The sequence below is a fragment of the Marmota flaviventris genome, chromosome 4, assembly GCF_047511675.1.
Source record: "Marmota flaviventris isolate mMarFla1 chromosome 4, mMarFla1.hap1, whole genome shotgun sequence".
Classification (NCBI taxonomy): Eukaryota; Metazoa; Chordata; class Mammalia; order Rodentia; family Sciuridae; genus Marmota; species Marmota flaviventris.
The window spans coordinates 140,774,694-140,793,924 of NC_092501.1; the positions used below are offsets into that span (position 1 = coordinate 140,774,694).

At 43.5% G+C, this 19,231-nt stretch overlaps 1 protein-coding gene across 1 annotated transcript in view; it reads right to left on the minus strand.

The window, feature by feature from the left end:
- LOC114087309 (cilia- and flagella-associated protein 337-like) overlaps positions 1-19,231 on the minus strand; it is a 124,823-nt gene that overhangs the window by 2,927 nt on the left and 102,665 nt on the right. The window contains exons 15-21 of the mRNA XM_071611759.1: positions 16,157-16,252; positions 15,142-15,200; positions 14,763-14,904; positions 6,422-6,461; positions 5,778-5,866; positions 4,604-4,797; positions 2,587-2,684 (exon numbers count right to left, since the gene is read on the minus strand). Coding sequence (XP_071467860.1) covers positions 2,587-2,684; positions 4,604-4,797; positions 5,778-5,866; positions 6,422-6,461; positions 14,763-14,904; positions 15,142-15,200; positions 16,157-16,252 — 718 coding nt within the window. The remainder of the gene's footprint in view (positions 1-2,586; positions 2,685-4,603; positions 4,798-5,777; positions 5,867-6,421; positions 6,462-14,762; positions 14,905-15,141; positions 15,201-16,156; positions 16,253-19,231) is intronic.

The window sequence follows — 19,231 nt, forward strand, 5'->3', positions numbered from 1 at the left end:
TACACACACATACATACACATCAGAAATTGAAAATCATACATAATTATTATGGAAGGCATCATCAGAGGATGGATGAATGAATGTATAGCTTAATGTTGAAATTTGAATGAACATCTTAAAATTGAAATAAAATGCTTGAAGAATGTGTCATTTTTTAATGTTTCCATGCCTTACAAGATATCTTTTTTTTTTTTTTTTTTTGGTATGGGGCTTGAAACCAGGGTCATTTAACCACTGAGCCACATTCCCAGCCCTTTTTAATATTTTATTTAGAGACAAGGTCTCACTAAGTTGCTTAGGACCTAAGCTAAGTTACTGAGGCTGGCTTTGAACTCAAGATCCAAGATCCTCCTGCCTCAGCCTCCCAAGCCACTGGGATTATAGGTGTGTCCCACCACACCTGGCAAGGTACCTATTTTTAAATTAATCCAACAACACCACTGGTGTTGACTGAGTTGGTTTCTGTGGCTCCTACCTGGGACCCTCTAAGCTGACCCCCTCATACCCATTTCTTCTCCATTGGTTGACATTCTCACTTTGCATTCCACTTAGTTGTCAACCAATGGGGAACTAAAACCAGTTCTGAGTTTAAAGCCAACTTTTTGTATACCATTTTATGCTGCCATTATTGGACCCAAGAGACAGTCACACAGCATCTTATTTTGATTATCTCCTGCCTCATCAGTTACTTTGTTTTGAAGCTTGACCCCATCCCACACCCTGAAGCAGTACAAGCCTGCTGAGGAAAGAAGCACTTAAAAATCAAAACAGGTCCTGTGAAGGTGGTTAAAGAGGTGCCCATTCTGCTGTCGCTGACACTGTTAGCCACACGGAGGAAGATGCTCATGATGTCTGTCCTCAGATGTCGGCAGGCAGAGAAGGAGCCCCCTCTATTCAATCTCCATCCCCAGTACACCATCCTGTTCATCATCTTGTTGGATTCCACATCCACCAGGAAGTTTCAATGACTTGCCCAAGGCCACATTGTTTTCAAAGACAAATCTGTGACTATAACCCAAGCCCATGTCATTGTCTCATGTTGAGAGCCACAGCCAGTAGGAATAGCCCCTGGCATTTTGCCAGAAGTAATGGTTGAGAGGCGAGCCATTAAGATGATGCTGGATTGATTCAATTGTATATAGACCCCTGCTGTCCAACTCCGGCACCAGCTACTTTGGAGTTCTCCTGGGGATTTCCTGGGGAGTTTGCGTTGGTTGGTAAAGTTCCGGTGGAGGGAGTTCCGGTTGGTGTGTGTGTGCCGGAGAGGGGCCACGTGGGTGGCATTCAGGAGAGTTCCCGGGGAGTGTGCGTGGAGTGCTGTTGGAGTTCAGGCAATAAAGTTTCCTGTTTGAACATACAAGTGCTTTGTGGTGGCTTGGTGATTTGTGCCCAGCCAGACTGCGGCAGTCTCATAGGCAAATTATTTTCTCCAACCAAACTTTTAGATTCATGGCTCTCAGGTATTTTCTGGCATGGCATAGCATGATTTGTGGTCTTTCTATGTGAGAAGCCCCTCTGATTCTGACAACAGCCAAAGCCTTTTCCTTGTTGATCTGCTGAGGCAGAATTTGCTAGTTGCCTACCCCAAATCCTTTTGTGCCCTTCCTTGCTGAGTCATGGAATTCACGGCTTCTTTTGCAATGAGGTGTGGCCATTGGAGTGCTGGCCAACATGATGTGAACAGAAGTAAGTGGAAGCTTACAGGAAAGTTCCATAGAAGATTCTTATTCAGCTGAAAGGTGCACCCTTTGCCAAGACCCCCACTCCATATATCCCTGTTTGCACTTCCTAGTGTGCAGGTGGAAGGCAGGAAGCTCCTGGAGCTATTTGTACCATTAGGTGACCTTGAAAATGGACCTAAGAGCTAAGATAGTGGGGCAGCCATGCAGGGAAGGTTCCTGGGCTCTTGGTGACCATGGAGCCTCTGCAGCCAGGAGCTGGAGAGGTGGAAGTGCTGTAGTCATTCCCGCACCCCATGGTCTAGACCCACATCCTGTGATGACAGGAGCAGCAGGTGACACTGAAGGTAATGCTTTGGGCCTCTTGGGACTGAGCCCCAAGACAGCCAGTGTGAGACCTAGGGAACAGAACACCCCACAGAGCTGGAGGGAGAGGCCTTTGTTGGCCCTGCTTCTCTGGTGACCTGGGGCACACACTGAGTCTTTGAAGCACTCAAAGTTTTACAGCTTTGGGAGTACCAGGGCCCAGACCCCTATCCCAGGCCCTCCAGAAGTCAGAGAATGCACAGGGCTCCTGGGGGAAGACAGCAAGGCTGTCTTGCCTCAAGCAGTGCAGAGGGCGGCAACATCAGCCAGTAAAGAACTGAGTAAGGCCCTTGACCTTGTGCAACGACCAGACAAAATGAGGTAGGGGGGCTCCTTGGAGTGTCCTGAGTCATGCAGGTAGGTCATTCAACTGGTGAGACTTGAGCTGTGATCTCAGTTACACTCACAGACTAGGGAACTTTGGAGACAAGTGACATATGCAGATGACAGGGTTGGCCTAGGATGCCCACATTGTGTTATTTCAGGAAGGCTGCATCTTTGATGGGGGTAGGGAGTAGGGGCCATTTCTTTCAGACTAACCTGCCATGGTCAAGTGCATACCACCGGTGTATGTCTTCTTTCATCTCAACTTCAAGGATGGAACCTTCTGGAGTACGAAGGTTAGAGGTCCTTTCCGGCTGGAAGAAGAAGGAGTGGATATGAGAATGGGAACCCTAGGACTGCACTGGTAGCAGGGTGTAAAGACCACCCGTAGATTACATGGGTTTTCTGTGTTAGAACAAAATTCAAGCTGACTGAATCGGTAAGATAACAAGAGCATTTTCCCCCGAGCTTTTGCTTGATTTTTCCAACTACCAACTTGATGTGATATTTTCCAGGTGAATGCTTTTCTGCATTCAGTCAGCTTATTTTAGCTTTCAGCTGTGGGGGTGTTTGATCTGCTGGCATCCTGGAAGAATCACTACTGACATCCAGGGTCCAATCAACACATTCTGTTTTTGCGAGACAGGCATTCAGAGAAACACACAATTTTGCAGGGCTGGAATGAAACTTAAGAGATCGTCTAATCCCACCCCTTCGTTTTAGAGCTCAGCAGAAGTGATTGCTGGAGGATGTCTTATGGTTAATTAAGGTGAACTCGAGAGTGGAACTCAGGATCCCCAACTTATAAACAGGAGCCGAAACATTTTATTCTGTAATTTTACAATTCGGGTTCCTATTGAATGGCCCAGATACAGTGTGTGAAGGCTGAGTTCTTGTTTTCTCTGTATTGTTCTTGGGGAAAAAAAAATTAGGCTGCTTCCTGAGGTGACTGCATTTAAGTAGGGCAGAAGAATAAGCAAAGAATCACCCTTTGGTTTCTTTACACAAGATCAAGTTCACTCCTGAAGCTTTTGCTCGCCCTTTTCCACCCTTGGAGAGCAAGTGTCCTGTGAATTACAGTGTTTTACATCTGTTGAACAAATGCATTTCACTCCTCCTTCTTGCTTTGCCTGCCCCTCTCCTCTTCCTCCCACCGTGCCTTCCTGAGTGTCCTCCCACCTGTATTTGAACTTGCAGCCTGATTTTCCTCTAGGTCTGCCCCCAGCAAAAGATCCAACAAGCCTGTTTTCCCCATCAGCACATTGTACCCTATTTGTGCTCCTCCTTCCTTTCTTTCCACCTCCCACTGAGCTTTTGTTTCGCAAATTGCAGGTCTATCGCAATTAATGAAGGCATTTGTTTTCTCCATATCAGAAGCACACCAAAATGACTGTTATTTCCAAATGAGCCTATAGTTGCACGTGAGAGCCACCGGGATGCTGTTGATAACCTTGGGAACAGGATCCAGGAGATGCAGGAGGCTCAGATGAGACAGAGCTTTTCCTGATTGGTGCTTGCCTGCTTCCTTTCTTCCCTATTTTGAACGTGTTTGGAACTCTAAGTCAGAGCTAGTGCCTCGGTTAGACTGTGTGATCAGTATTCTGTGAGGCTGCCAAGGAAAAACCCACGCCACATGATTTTGCTGGCAGAGCAGGTGTCCTGCTTTGAGTTGTAACATAGCTGGTGAGCAATAGCTCATGAAATGACCTTCTTTTCAATTTATTAAAGGGCGAGCATTTCTTGGAAATCCATATATTTCATGGAGCTGTAAATCAAGACTGCATCGACCAGGGCCCTCTCCGAATCTATTGCTCTGACTTTGACTTTCATAGACTTGGGCACTAAGCTAATCATTTCTTCCTTTTGGTCATTAGGACCCTGTGTTTTTAAGTGCACCTCAGAACCATGATCCTGTGAATAGGGTCCTATTCTCAGATGTGACAGCTGGGTTGAGCATGGTGTGAAGTCTCCTGGTGTTCCCAGGCCAGGGACAGCTGCCTTTTGTGGGTCAAAATGTGAGAAATGCTGGGAGACCAGGTCCTGCCTTCCCATAGATAAAAAGACACATCCTCCTGGTCCTGGTCATTAACATGAGCTTGGGGTGCGGGGAACACACTTATTCCTGCATTCCTGGGTCATGCCTCGGCTATCTCAGGCTGCAGTTTTTGTTTCATGCTGATCCACCTGCAAGCTACAAAGGAAATCCAGCTGAGCTCGATGTGCCAGCACCAACCTCAGTACAAGTCTTCTCCTCCATCACTTGGTCCTGCTCCTCCCTTCCCACGGTGCACCCAGGAGGAGCATCTCCTTCCAGCACGGAGTGAGCAGGTGTACTCCAGGGATCTGTCAAAATTTCACAGGGCACTCGTGGATGACTCCAAGAAGCAGGAGTAGAAATATCCCAGGGGCTACTCTGCCCAAAGGTCCCTGAAACAATAGAGATAAATTGAAATATAATATGCATATGATGGCAGGTAACCTGTCTTCCAATCAGAGCAAAGCTTACTACGAAAATGGATAGGTCTTCTTAATCCTGAAGAGGTCACCTTCATCAAGCTATTTTATGCCTCTCTAGTTTCAAAGAAAATATTTCAGGGCAATTGGTCTTGGAGGCTGAAGCCTGGGACGGCATCTACACAATGTATTACCTGGGTGCAGAGGCTACTCAAAGATACTAAGGACTTGCAGGATAAGTTCAAAATAGTTCCAGACCTGCTTCAAGAAACATAAGCTACAGGACAAGATGGACTACTAGAATAGGTCCACAGGCCCTCTGAGCAGTAAGTCAGGGTATTCTAGTTACAGTGGCCCACATGTGCCAGGCAACACAATTTCCCCCAGTTTTGAATTTTCCCTGCCAAGACATGATCCTTATGAGACAGTTCCTTACCAAAACTCACTGCCTTCAATTTCACCGAGTTCTCTAATTTCAAATGTCTTTGATTTTACTAATTGTGGGGAAAATAAGCTTAGATTATACTATGGAGTGAATTGTTTCCTCAAAATTCTTACGTTGAAGCTCTAACTGCCAATGACCCATTAGGGGGATAATGAAGGTTAAATAAGTTCATAAGAGAGGATCCCTGATTGGACAAGGTTAGTGTCCTTACAGTAAGACACCAGAGCGCTCTCTCTCCAGTATGTGTGCATACAAGAAGGAGACCTTCTGAAAGCCAGGTAGAGAGCCATCACCAGAATCCAACCACACAGGGACCCTCGTCTTGGACTTCCAGCCTCCAGAACAAAGAGAAAATAAACCTCTGTTCCTTAAGCTTCCCCATCTACGATATTTTGTTATGGCAGCCTGAGCTGACTCATACACCTTACCTCAGAGAATTAATGACTCCATGGCGGCTACATTGGTTCTAAACTGGGGCTGAGATGGAAGCCAGGTGGACATTCCCTACCTATGTATGCCCCGTCCATGCTCCACAGGCGCACAGTGTGGTCGAGGGAGGATGATAGCAGAATATTTTCTTCCTCTATCAGCTCCAAACTAAAGAGGTAAGAGAGGAGAAGAGATTCAAGCTACCGCATTGAAGGGCCGTCGGATCAATATGTGTGTACTCCATTAAAGTTGGAGCATGGAAGCCGGCTTCTTCTCGATTCTTCTGGGAACCATTCTTTCCCTGCCTTCTTCCTTACCACACTCTCTCCAAATTCCCCAACTGAAGCCCCAAGATATCAAATGAGACATCCTGGAAACCACCCTGTGGAGGATCAGTCCGAGTGGAAGATCAAGAGGTTGAAAGGATCCATTTAGCAAGAATTCCTCCAACCAAAAAAATCTTAAACCTACTAAGCTTATAAATTTGCACAACAGCAGGCCAAGTCAAGGAAACCCATCATCTGTTTATGAGAAAAATGATTTCCAGTCTCTTCCTTTAGTTGTGTGTGGCCACGTCTGTCCTTGTTTTCATCAGTAGCAGAATAGCTTTTCTCTTTTGACTCCCTCAGAGGGCTTTTGAGAAGATTGATCTAATCAACCCTGGGGAAATCATCTTCACTCTTTTACAAATTCTTGAACTCTAAAAGTGATGGTGGTACTCACCATGTCACCATGCTGACATGAGCCCTCCAGAAGGTCACATCTAGATGCAAAGAAAGAGCACAATCTGAGTGCGATGGGGAACTGGCATCATACCTACCATGAAGCTGCAGGATTGTCTCTGCAGGTCAGGGCTGGATCCCGACTTATGTGGGGCAGGCAGAGAGGCATGGGTCTGGTGAGTCATCCGCCTTGCTGCGTGGGTTCCAAAATCAGTGACGGAGCAACTACTGTGTGTCAGACCCCATACCAGGTCCGAAGGCATGTGAAATGGGACCCATGCAAGATGCTGTGATTTTCTTCAGTGCTTAGGGTTTGTTAAGTGTACAGGAATATGCAAGTAGTAAAAAGTGATTTTTAAAAACATATTTCTTCATTTATTGCAGTGGGAAAATCTGGCCGAGGGCTTTACACATGCCAGACAAGCACTCTACCACTGAGCTACACTCTCAACCCTAAAAATGATTTTTATAATAGGCTAGTGAAAGTTACACTGGGATTTGGAATGTCCCCCTAAATCTCAAAATGTGTTAAGGGCTTAAAGAACCTTGAAGAAATGGGGCTTAGAGGAGGTTTTAAGTCCTTGGGGGCATACCCCCAAAGGGACCACTCTCATTTCTTTCTTTTTTCTTTCCTCTTCCTGGCCAGGAGGTGAAACACATGGTCTGCCATGTGGTCCTGCTATAATGTGCCACCATAGGCCCAAAGCAACAGGGCCAATTGGTCCAGAATGGAAAGCTCAAAAACTGTGAACCAAACAATCTTTTTGTCTTTGTAATTTTATTAGCCAAACTATTTGTTACAGTAATGGAAAGTTGACTCACATACCTCTAATATTTGGAATTAAAACAATAACAAGGCAGATTATTTTTATCTATAAATTCTCATTTCTCTTAGTGGGGAACAGAAATAAATATGTGATCATTTATCTCTAAATAGGCTTTTGAGAAATATTTGATGGAATTATAAAACTACTTAAAAATGAGGTAGAGCTAAATGTATTTATTTGGAAAGTTGTTTAAGAGATACGACTTTTAAAAATAAGTTCTAAAATTAACGTATTGTAAATGTGTGTGTGCCCTTATATACGGGTATGCATGTGTGTATATCTGGAAATAAATTCAATTTCATTAACAGTTTTTTTTTATTTGTAGACAATACCTTTATTGATTTATTTACTTTTTATGTGGTGCTGAGGATTGAACCCAGTGCCTCACACGTGTGAGGCAAGCGCTCTACCACTGAGCCACAATCCCAGCCCCCTATCAACAGTTTTAATGGAGGTTAGGAAGGTAACCTTCATTTTTCATTACTTCCTACTGTTTAATCTTTTTTTATAAACATGAGTACTTTTATAATTGTGTGAAAGGGTTATACATTTTTAAACATATTTTTTGTTACTAAAGCAGTATGGATGCATAACATTTTCAAAAGACGGCTTTCCAAACAGAAGAAAATTAAAAATACCCCTAACTTCATCTACAAAGAAATAATGTCTGTTAAAACTTTGGTGTATGTCTTTCTAGTCTTTTAATCCTCTTTGCTTTAACAAAGATATAATTGTAATGTAATATTCCTTCATGATCTGATTTTTTTCCATTTAACCTTTATCATGAATATTTTCCCATGAATGCATTTCATTTACAGTATCATTATTTAATGACTATCTATTCCAATGTACTATACCCTCAGGTATTCAATCATTTTCTTTTATATTGTGCATATAGGTTGTCTCTCTTCTCTCTCTCTCTCTCTCATAAACATTGTGCTGATGCATAATCTTATAATTAAATCTCTGTGCACATTTATTATTTCTTTCAGCCAAATTTCTTTAGACACATCCTAAATATCAACTCGCCCTTCAGTTAGCACACAGCAATTTACCCTCTATTCAAGACTGTACATGCGCCTCTTTTCCTGCACCCTTGCCAACTTTTCACTAAAGTATTTTTTCTAGGATTCCACCTCTGGGAGAAGTCTTTTCTGCTGTCCTTTAATAAACTTCTAATTTCTACTCTGACCTTGCCTCGGCGTGCTTCTTTGGTGTTATTCTTCAACATTGGGGAAGCAAGGACTCGTCACCGGTCAACAGCGGTAACATATTGGAGGTCCCAGACCGAGATTCTACACCGAGGTAAGTGCACGCACCCCATGTCTGTTTGAGGTGCATCTTTCTATTTCTTTCTGGAGGGTAAGGTGGGCACCCGACGGCTACTTAAACGCAATTAGTGCAGCCGCCACTCTTCAAGACTCGGGTGAGAGGTTTCCCGGCCTAGGCAGCTCTCAATCACCTGTTCAATACAGAGCAGGCATGTTGGGTTCTGCCAAAGCCGCTTCCAACTTTTCTGTCTGGGCCTGGAGAGCAATTGGCGTGAGTACACAGTGTCCCGAATCCCGATCTGCCTCGGATGCGTGGAGGTGGAGGAAGGAGTTTGGAACAACTGCGGAATTCCGGTCTGGGCTACACTCAGACGATTCCTAAGGTTCCTTTCTCTTGAGCCCCCTCCCGACAGCCCTCGGGGGGTATCTAGGGTGATCGGTAGATGGTAGATGAATGGCACTGAGGGAAAGCCCCAATCACATTTGCCTCCGTATGGGCCATGCAACACTCCCAACCTCACATCCATTCCCTCCTGGATGCTCCCCTTCCTTCGCAGGTCAGAAATGTTAGCAATTCAGGTTGTAGGACTGAGAGAAAGGCATGGGATAATTAGCAAAATCTGCCCAGGTTCCCTAAGATGCATAGGTAACTTTAACTAGTCTGTTTTACTGCCCCAATGTTTAAAATGTGTCGTGTTCCTTAAGCTGCTAGAGAGGCATTTTTAGAATCAACTCCTCTGGTAATCTGCTACCTTACAACCAGTAGATATCCCTTAACACTTAGGTGGCTCCTTTAGTCTATAGAGCAAAGGCAACAAAGAGCGCATGTTTCTCTTTTGCAATGGGTTTTTAGTGGCCGGGAGGATAAGCAATAATGCCCTTAAGTCTGAATCCTCCCAGGGTCTCTGGCACAGGGCAAACTGAGACCCTAGCACTTTGCTAAAGGGGACCAGAAACCCCTTGGCAAAGCAAGGTGAGAGACGGGTTTTCTGGACCGTTTAGGAAGCTCAAACTTAGGGAGACGTCCCTAATGAGAACAGTTTTCTCTGGCGCGGCGTGGGCGCCTGAGTCCTGTTTTCTTCTCACTCAAGACAGGAGCTTCTCTCTCTCCAATACGCCAGGTGCACCACTAGCCTGCGTATTGAAAAATTGGGATAAATTTGAACCTCAGACGCTCAAGAAAAAGCACCTCATTTTCTTGGCCTGGCCTCAATACAAACTCTCTGATGAAGAAACCTGGCCACCAGAGGGAAATATCAATTTTAATACAATTTTACAGTTTGATAAAATTTACAAAAAAGGAAATGGTGTGAGGTGCTGTATGTTCAGATTTTCTTTGCTCTAAGGGAAAATCCTAAATTATGCCAACAGTGTAAAGTAGACTTAGCTATGATATCTGCCATGAAGAGAAAAAATCTTGGACTCACTGAGGAAAAAGAATCAAGAGAAAAATTTGGGCCGATCAAAGTACATACCCCCTTCCCCCTTCAAGACCTAAGGCAGATAAAAACTGACTCTACTGGAAAGTTAGGAGATATGCCAGATTGCCTGGGATTAGATCTATCCAAAGGAGCTAATCCTGTAAGTAAAAGGGAAACTGAGGATTCCCAGCAGCTGCCAGAGCCATTTTCGCTTTGGGGAATTTCCTCATTCTTCCCTGCACTGTAAGGATTGCTCCATCTCTGTCCACTTAAAAAGAAGGGACACTGAATGCAGTAAAGTCAGTCACACTGAGACCCTTGATTTTACACCTATAGTTGCCCCTCTGTGAAAACATCTGGTCCACTTATGGGGAAATCTATGGTGCCACTGATAGGAGTCATAATTAAATGGAAGTAAAAAACCTGGAGAGATTTTTCTCTTATCTGGTCTCTCTATTTTAAAGATTATTATAGATTGTTTCTTGGGGATGATCTTGGCTAAATGTGTGTCTAAAAGATGATTTTTTTTATTGTAACATCTGGTATCTAAATGAGTTTGAAGCATTGCATAATCTTGCAGTTAAAAGTTGGGGTTAGGTAATTGTTTAGTTTGTGATTTCAGATAATTCATGCCGGAGAACTTAAATACTTAGGATAGAAAATTAAAAGAATTCTACTTCCAAGTTGGCAAGTAACTCCCAATCATTTAGTTTTATTTTGAACTGGGTAGCCTGAGAAGATTTCACTAGGTATACCAGTGCATTAACTTGGGCAAGGATAGTAAATTATGATATGGTATCTGTTCCCCTCAGTGTGTAAGATTCAGGAAAAAAATGTTGGTCTGGCTTATTGAAATAACATAGCAACAGTCTTAAATTTTTAAAGCTTAATTTTGGATATACATGGTAGTGTGGTTCTCTTAAGATTTTTTTCAGGTGATTTAATGTAACTTAATACTATAGGAACTTCAGAACAAAGGAAGTAGCTTAATGATCCTAAAGAAATTTCTTCTGATGGTAGAGATCCTATTTTCAGTTTTGTGTGAGCAAGTTTTTCTCGTGTAGGAAAATGTAAAGGTATGAAATTTTGTAAATTGTATCTTAAACTTGTATCATAATTTTCAACATCCAAACCCGAAAATTGTGACTTATGGTTAAAATGCCTTAGGCATGAGGTTTCTGCTCAGAATTCCAGTTTTCCCAGTTCCTTCCAGACCTCAGCCAGGACTTAAGTTGATATGCAAATAGAAGAAGCCTAGAGCACTCAGTATGAGACAGATCTGAGGCCCAAGAAAAAAAAGAGTAAAGTGTCTTTTTATGGGAACTCAAACTAGATTAAACCAAAGAGTAAGTTGTATGGCATTTACTAATTACTGGCCGGTCAATTTTTTCTAGGACTTTTGCTTTTTTCTTAGATTCTGTATTTTTTTTGAGCTCGTGATTTTGATCCTACAGACAAGTTAATGTTTTTCTGATAAGTTCTATTTTTGATCAACTGGAGTTTTTTTAAACATTGCAATGAGATTTCACCTGAGAAAGCTACAAGGCCTTTACTATTGTGTTGTGTTACACTTGTGTTACGTGTTGTATGTCGGTATGTCTGTGTGTATGTCCATATATTGTGCAGTGATATGACAATTGATAGATGATGAGCGCTCATGAAAAATTTTTAAAAAATGGATCCAAATATCTTTGATTCACGTGATTCAAATGGTTCAATTTAAATTTGATAAACAGATGAAAGTAAAGAGGTCTTTAAAATTAAGCTTATAAGTTTTTCTAGATGTTCAAAAAGGCCCTAATAAAGTGTTAAATCTGCTTAAATTCAAAAATTTACAAGTATTGTTTCAAAATGTGAACAGAAGGAGGTTAACAGATAAAAAAGAGAAACTAGAAGGTTCTAGATATGGATTTAATAGAGGGAAAATGTGTTTCTGGATAAGAGTCTATATGATTAAGAGGGTTTAAGTAAATGATATAAAAAAGGTCTGTGTAAGTTGCTTATAAGTGTAAGTTTTTGAGCAAGTAATCTTAAAGAAATTAAACAGCTGGTTAAACAAGTGCCATTGTTTTAGAGAATTGTGCTATGTTATTTCTTTAAAAGCTAAACTTGGTTAATATAAAAACATCAATGTAATTGTGGTGTTAATGTGTCCATATCTTCCAGGTATACAAGTCTGTAAGGTAGAAGCTTTAGAAAGAGCATTATATCAAGCTGGTGTTCTAAAATTGTATGGTAATCTTAGATTTAAAAAGAAAAACATGTTGATTTATTTATATCATTTGTGTTCTATAACTGGACTTGTTATCCATAAGATATGTAACGTTCTATGTTACTTTTTACACTGAGATACAATTTAAATGTATTTTTAAGTTAATGAGAGCCTAATCTGTGTGAAGGTTTTATTGCAAAACACAAAAGTACATTACTACTTTTCTACAAAAGGTTAAAAGCTTTCAGCTTTTCTTTAATTCATGTTTTAGGTGTGATATTATATTGTGTTAGCTAATATTCATGTGAACTTGAGCAACAATTTATGTAGGCTTTGTAAAATGATGTTTAAAAAGCAAAGATCAGTTTCAGAACTACAGTACTCAAGATTTATGAAGAGCCCTGCCTTACTTGAGATAAGGCTCTGTCCCATCTCACTACATGTGAAAGTGACTATGGAAGAAAGTAGGCCAGATTTCAGTACATTTAAAGTTGTGTCCAAAAGTTGGTTTTTGTCACGATTACCAGGATCTCAAACAAGGGATTATAATGTATAACTCTACCAAAATTCAAGGTAGCTATTACATGAACTAAATATGTTTTTACTCTTGATAATTTTATTTTGTAGTTTTCTTATAAATGATTTAAGATTGCCTGTTAATGTTTTGCAGAGGTACTGCTTTAAGAACACAACCTGGGTTAATTTAAGATAAGGAGTTATCACCTACAGGAGAGAGAGATAGACATTAAAGCCCAGTACTCTTAGTATAAGGCTGTTGAAACTTATTTGCTGGATGTTTAAGATTAAGTTTTAAAATTGAAGTTAATTTAAAAGGGCCAAGAAAACCAATATTTGGCTCTTGCCCTCTGAGTCAGTCTGAATCAGGGAATAGGGGACTTCTCCAAAGAGCTTTGCAACTCTAGGCCACATAACCTCCCAATCAGGGAGATTAATGAGACCAGTGGAGGACAGAAAGCCAATCAGTGCATTTGCTGTGAAGAGGAGGGTCATCAGAAAAGGGAGACATCCCTGATGCTTCCAAGGGAAGCCACATGGTCAAGCAAGGCCTGGACCCATCCTAGCGCAAATGGCACTAGCAGCGCAAATGGCACTAGCTGAACTGAGAAGCTGCTGTGAAGTTCCCGAGGACTCCCAGGGAAACTCAGCTGACTGTTAACAATAGATAGAAACAAAAGTCAGTTTGACTTGCTTCATCTTAAACACTTAGCAAAGACAGTCAAAGCCAAAACACAGCTATTCCTGGGCATTTTAAATGATAATAATAGTTAAATGTAACTTCCAAAAATAAGTAAACTGGAGGCTACAAAAGAGATTCTCAGACAGGAATGCCTGATAACTATCAAAAGGAACTGCCAGAGTAGTTTTTAGTTTAAGGCCTTTATTTCTAACTTACACAGGTAGGCTTAGTGTTTGCAAGTATGGTTATCCAGCCCTCAGTAACAGAATTAAAGATTTCTCTATTAGACACAGAGGTCATACTAGTAAAAGGATTTTGCAAGATCAGATGACATTAAATTATTAAACTATATCTTAAGGGAAAGAACCGTCTGTAACCCTAAAAGTTAAATGTTGTGTTTACATCCCTGACATTTCTCGCAATGTGACAAATATCCTTAAAGATTTACATGCTCAGATAGAAGCCATGTCCTCAGCAACTCTGTCATGGAAACAATATCTTAGCTCCTAGTTCTTGGTACTTCCTGGTGGAAAACATTGTTAGTCTTTGTCTTTGCCATCATACTCATTGGCATATTCCTGTGCTATGGCATTTATTGCTGTATCAATATGGTTCCAGTACTAATGAATTCTTGTTTCTCTTATAGACCATCCATCACTCAAATGGCCCTCCAGACTATTACTTCTCAATCAGACTTCTATCATGGACCACTCCATAGACCCGATTTTTAAAGGGGGACTCCAAACTGCTTGCCCCACATCGTCCCTTTTCAGCCTGAAGAAGCCAGAAAGATCTTCTTCACCCCCCTTCCTTACAGCAGTAAGGAGTTCCCAAATTAGAGGGGGGAATGAAGCCAGATTTAAAGTTAGGTAGTCAGTGTAGTTAGATAAATCGGGTCTAATGCCGTGTGAAATCTAAAATGGAGGCCATGCTGGCAATGATTCCGGGAAACGCAGGACAACTCATGGAATGTTAATGAAGTCCCGAAAAGGCCCTAGGCCAAAGTCCACCTCAAAGAAATGCTAATGAACAGCCCCCAGCAAAAAAGGTGCTGACTCAGAAGTCCTTCCTGACCAGATTACTTCTTTGGCCCACCTGTGTCCCACCCCTAGGTCCTTCCCACCTACATTCCATCACTGAAAGAACTATAAAAAGGGGAGACAACATCCCTTCCACGGATTCCACCTCTTGGGTCCCCTTCTTCCTCCGGGAGAAGTCTTTTCTGCTGTCCTTTAATAAACTTCTAATTTCTACTCTGAAAAAAAAATATTTTTTCTATATATCTACTTTCAAAGAGTGTTAAGAGAACTCCCTCCCCACACTGGTACAATTTAATTTTACCGGCCAGAATATTGCACGGTAACCAAATCTGTGTTCATCGTAGTGTTTAAGAGGAAGAAATGCATAGCCTACTCTTGGGCGGCTGCAGTTCCGGTCCCTGCAGGCCGTACTCCTTGATGTCACAGATGTGCACAAAGCCTTGCTGGTCAGCCAGGTAGGCGAGGGCATCTTCCGTTGTCACTGCAATGCTGCTGACCTGGGCTTTCTCTCTGGACTGAGACACACATACACAAAATGGCACGTGAAATGCTGTACTTGATTGACGGTAAGGACTAGTTGCTGTGCCTGTGTTAATCCCTGAGCAAATTAGAAATGCCACGAACAAAGCTAAGAGCTTGGAGAATGGCAGAGCTACTCTGTTGGGTGGTCTAGCATTAAAAAAAACAAACAAACAAACAAAAAAAAACCCAAGCCCGAGGGGGCCAGTTATCCAACTGGCTTCTCAACTTACAGGAGTGAAGTTTGCGATGAGGCCAGCTCCACCGAACAGCCTCCAGAAGGTGACAGAACCTGGGAGGGAGGAAATCGATAAGGAGGGATGGTTTGCTCTTTAACCCTGGTTCCTGAGCCCACCCTGGGGTGTCTCTGAGCCTGTGCTGAGAAGCCATTGCAGCCGCTGCAACCTCACAACAGGGGGAGTGGGACATCTTTTTTATTTGGTTGCTTTTGATCAATTGGGATTCTCAGCATATCCTGGGGAACAAGGTCCTTCCTCTTTGTGGATTTCTATGACTCAAAATCCTCTCCCTTCTTTACTAATCAGGGCAGGATTCTTGACAGAGGAGGGATATAGCTTCAGCTGTAGAGAAAAGTATGTCATACCACTACGACATGGTGTGATTAATGTCTTTCCACCAGGGTGTGTGAGTGTGTGCATGCATGCACACATTTATGTAACACTATGAAACTTGCCTAGTCAGAGGGATGGGATGGGGGTTTTGCGTGGTCTATCAGTTACAGTCTTGCCTGTGGTTTACATGTGGGTATATAGGTGCTAGCTTTTGTGAAGTGGGGACCTCAAGTATATCAATCCTCTTGTGAGTTCCCTAAGTCACAGAATGTGGACTCCTTCTCCTCCCAGGGAAGAAGAGTGCTCTGTGTTCCTGCTCATGTAAAGCAGAGGAGATGGATGCCTCTCAGAGAGGAGGGCAGAGAGGGAACGGTGGGGGGGGGGGCATCCAAGGGAACTTGATAACTATAAACCTGCTGTGGGGGGGGCTTGATTTAAAGGAAGTGGAGCTGGAGTTCCTACTCCCCACATGACTGCCTCCCTGGAGAGCAGGAATGGGGCCAGAGCTTGGGGTGTCAGCTTGAGCCCTAACAAGAGGAAAAAAGCTAATGGAGAAATAGCAGAGGCAGCACGAGGTGAGTAGTGAAGCTTAGGGACCCTTCCTCACCCAACTTAAGCCTGGAATGGACATGTCTTGGACACTGGGGCACTGCCCACCACGGGGCTCTGACCTCACCTCCTGGCCCATTGGAAATAAGGGAAGCAGCCACTGAGTCCAACCTGGCTGCCCGAGTCTTCAGGAAGGCGAGGCGAGAGACACTTGGGTCTGGGCCTGGGGGGTGAAGGAGAGCCCGTTTAGTTGATTTTTGGGCTCCGTACATAGCTCATGGCTCACTTGGGGTTCACTGTTACTCTCACACTCTCAGCCCTCTCTTAGGTGGCTGCCCGCGCAGCATTTGGAAACCAAATGGAGCAAAGTGGCCTTACTGGCTAAGCACCCGACCAACCTCGATGATGGTCAAAGTCAGATGGGCAGGCTAAAAGCTCTGGTGGCCCAGGGATCCCCAACATTGCCCCAGGAACCTTGGACTTTGGGAACTTGGCCTCGCGGTGGTGGTGGTGGGAGACCTGAGACATCAGAGAAACCCATGCAGATGGGTGTTGGGGGGCTTGGCCTGGGACTCTGCAGACACCTCCCCAAAGATGCCCCTCTTCAGAGCCCCTGGCTTGGAATAATTCTGATGAACCTTTATGGCACCTACATTAACCACGGACTTTCACAGACACTGTGATGGAATATCATTCCCATCGTCAGAAGAGGAGATGGAAATTTAGACAAGTTAGAAGATTGGCTCAGGACCACAAGTCGATGTTTATTCCTTCATTTATTTTTCATCTCTATCTAAGCATGTCGTAGGGTTAAGGCATCGTGCTGGGGGGGGGGTGAAAAGAAGGGGAAGCAGAGATCAGAAGAAAACCAACAAGAACGAGCCCTAAGAAATGAACATACAGCCACGGGCACATGCAGCAGGGGAGAGGGTCAGAGGAGGAATGTCTGGAAGGTCTGCATTTACTCTGGACCACGCCCAAGGTGGAGAAGGCCCTCCAGGAAGGCAGGTGTCGGACCTCCATCTCCACAACGCAACTCAGTCCTTAGGAACTGAACCCAGCCCCACCTGCCCAGGCTTCTGCTCACCTGCTAAGTTTCAGGCACCATCCACACAGAGCCCACATCTATCCTTTTACTATTACTACTACTACTACTATTACTACTTCTCCTCCTCCTCCTCCTCCTCCTCCTCCTCCTTCTTCTTCTTTTTTGGTACTGGGGACTTAACCCAGGGGTACTTTACCACTGAGTTACATGCCCAGCCCATTTTCACTTTTCTACTTTGAGACAGGGTCTCACTAAGTTGGAGGGCCTTGCTAGTTGCTGAGCCTGCCCTTGAACTTTTGTGATCCTCCTTTCTCAGACTCCCAAGTCGCTGGGATTACAGTCATGGGCCACCATACCTGACTCCTTTTACTTCTTATAGAACTCAGATAATATAGAACTGAATAGAAATCCTACCATCCTACTTAGATCCAAATCTCCAAGAACTGCAAAGAAGATTGCTACTTGAACTTAAGGAGCCTGGGAAAAGAGCTCTCCTCTTTGAGGGGGCTCCAGAGACAAACTGCTCTACTGGAGGGGAAATGGATGGCCATATCCATTGTTATGCACTGTTTGTGTCCCTGCAATATTCATGGGTTGAAATCCTGATCCTCAACATAATGGTATTAGGAGATGAGGCCTTTAGCAGGGAGTGAGCTCATGAAGGTGGAGCCCTCATACATGGTTTAGTGCTTTATAAAAGAGACCTCAGAGAGCTCCCTCATTCTCTTTCCTCATGTGGGGACACAAGAAGTCAGCAATTTGTACCTTGGAAGACAGCCCTCCCCAGAACCCAGAACCCAACCATCTTGATCTCAGATTTCCAAGTTCTAGAACTATCAGAAATAAATTTTGGTTATTTAAAAGCCATTCAGTTTATGGTACTCTGTTGTGGCGGCCTGAACAGACTAAGACAGTAATTATATAAATGGCAGGATCCGTGGGTATTGCAGTTAAATACAGGAAGCCGTGCCTCCATGCCCCACCTTGGTGACTCAGGTTGTTAATCATTCAACAATACTTGTTTCAGCCTGACTGCAAACTTGGCCCTGAGACGTACACTCAGGGAACCATGGTGGACACAGCTGACTCAGCCCTGCCCTCCAGGGGATGTCGATTACAATTCCAGCTAGGCACTTTCTCAACTTCTGTGATCAGGATCCCAGGCAGGGGTTATAACTCTGATCTTACAGGAGAGTCCACCATTTAGAAAGAACCACAATGTGCCCCAAATTATATAGCTACTAATATAAGGGAGAAGATTCAAACCCAGATTTTTGCCTCCAAAGACGGTGCCCTTGACAATGCACTTTGTGGTGGTCCTCAGGGAGCTGAGCCCTCTCAGAGGGAGGAGGGAGGATTTCCTACATTCCTGGTGGTGTGGCTCCTGCCAGGCTCTGGGGTTCCAGTCCTTCTCTGATGCTTGAAAGAAGAGATTGCTGGTGATTTGGGCTAAGCACGGTGTCACGCTCAGTTACTGAGCTCTTAGGAGTTTTGAACTTGGGGAATCAGGTGGAAAGAAGTAGAAGAGGGCAGGTGCAGCAGACAGCCTCTCTTCCCGCCCACACTCATCCTACTGCCGGGCACAGGGGAGTGGGTGAGAGACCTCAGAGAGCTACCCAGCCAGGGTCTGGGGGAGAATTCCATTCCCTACACCTCAGCTGTCTTTATCTGTGATAAGGCGGTGACCTACTCCTCAGGGTTTTAGAGTGAAACAAAGGAGGCTCCTATGTGAATAGTCCTCCATACCCCTGCAGTGAAGGCTGGGAAGGGCTATGACCCTACAGTGCCTGGAAGTGTCACTCAACAATGGCAGCTGTTACAACTATTGTCACTTAACTCTTAGCCTCAGTTTCCTCATTTATGAAAATGGGTACAACAGGGTCAAGGTGAGCACTAAATGCGAGAAAATTTTAAAAGCATGTAGGAACATTACTGACGTTTAGAGGTAGCTAACAAATAGCTTTACGTTGTTTTCCTAGATTGAAAAAAAAAAGCCTTTGTCTCCAAGTGAACACACAGATTTCCTTCATTTTCGCCTGGTTGGTATCTCTTGATCTTTCTCTTTCACAATCGATTTTTTTTTCTGTTTGATGTAATAGAAAAATTAACAATTCCCATTATGAGAAAGAATGAAGCTAAAAGCAGAAAAAATAT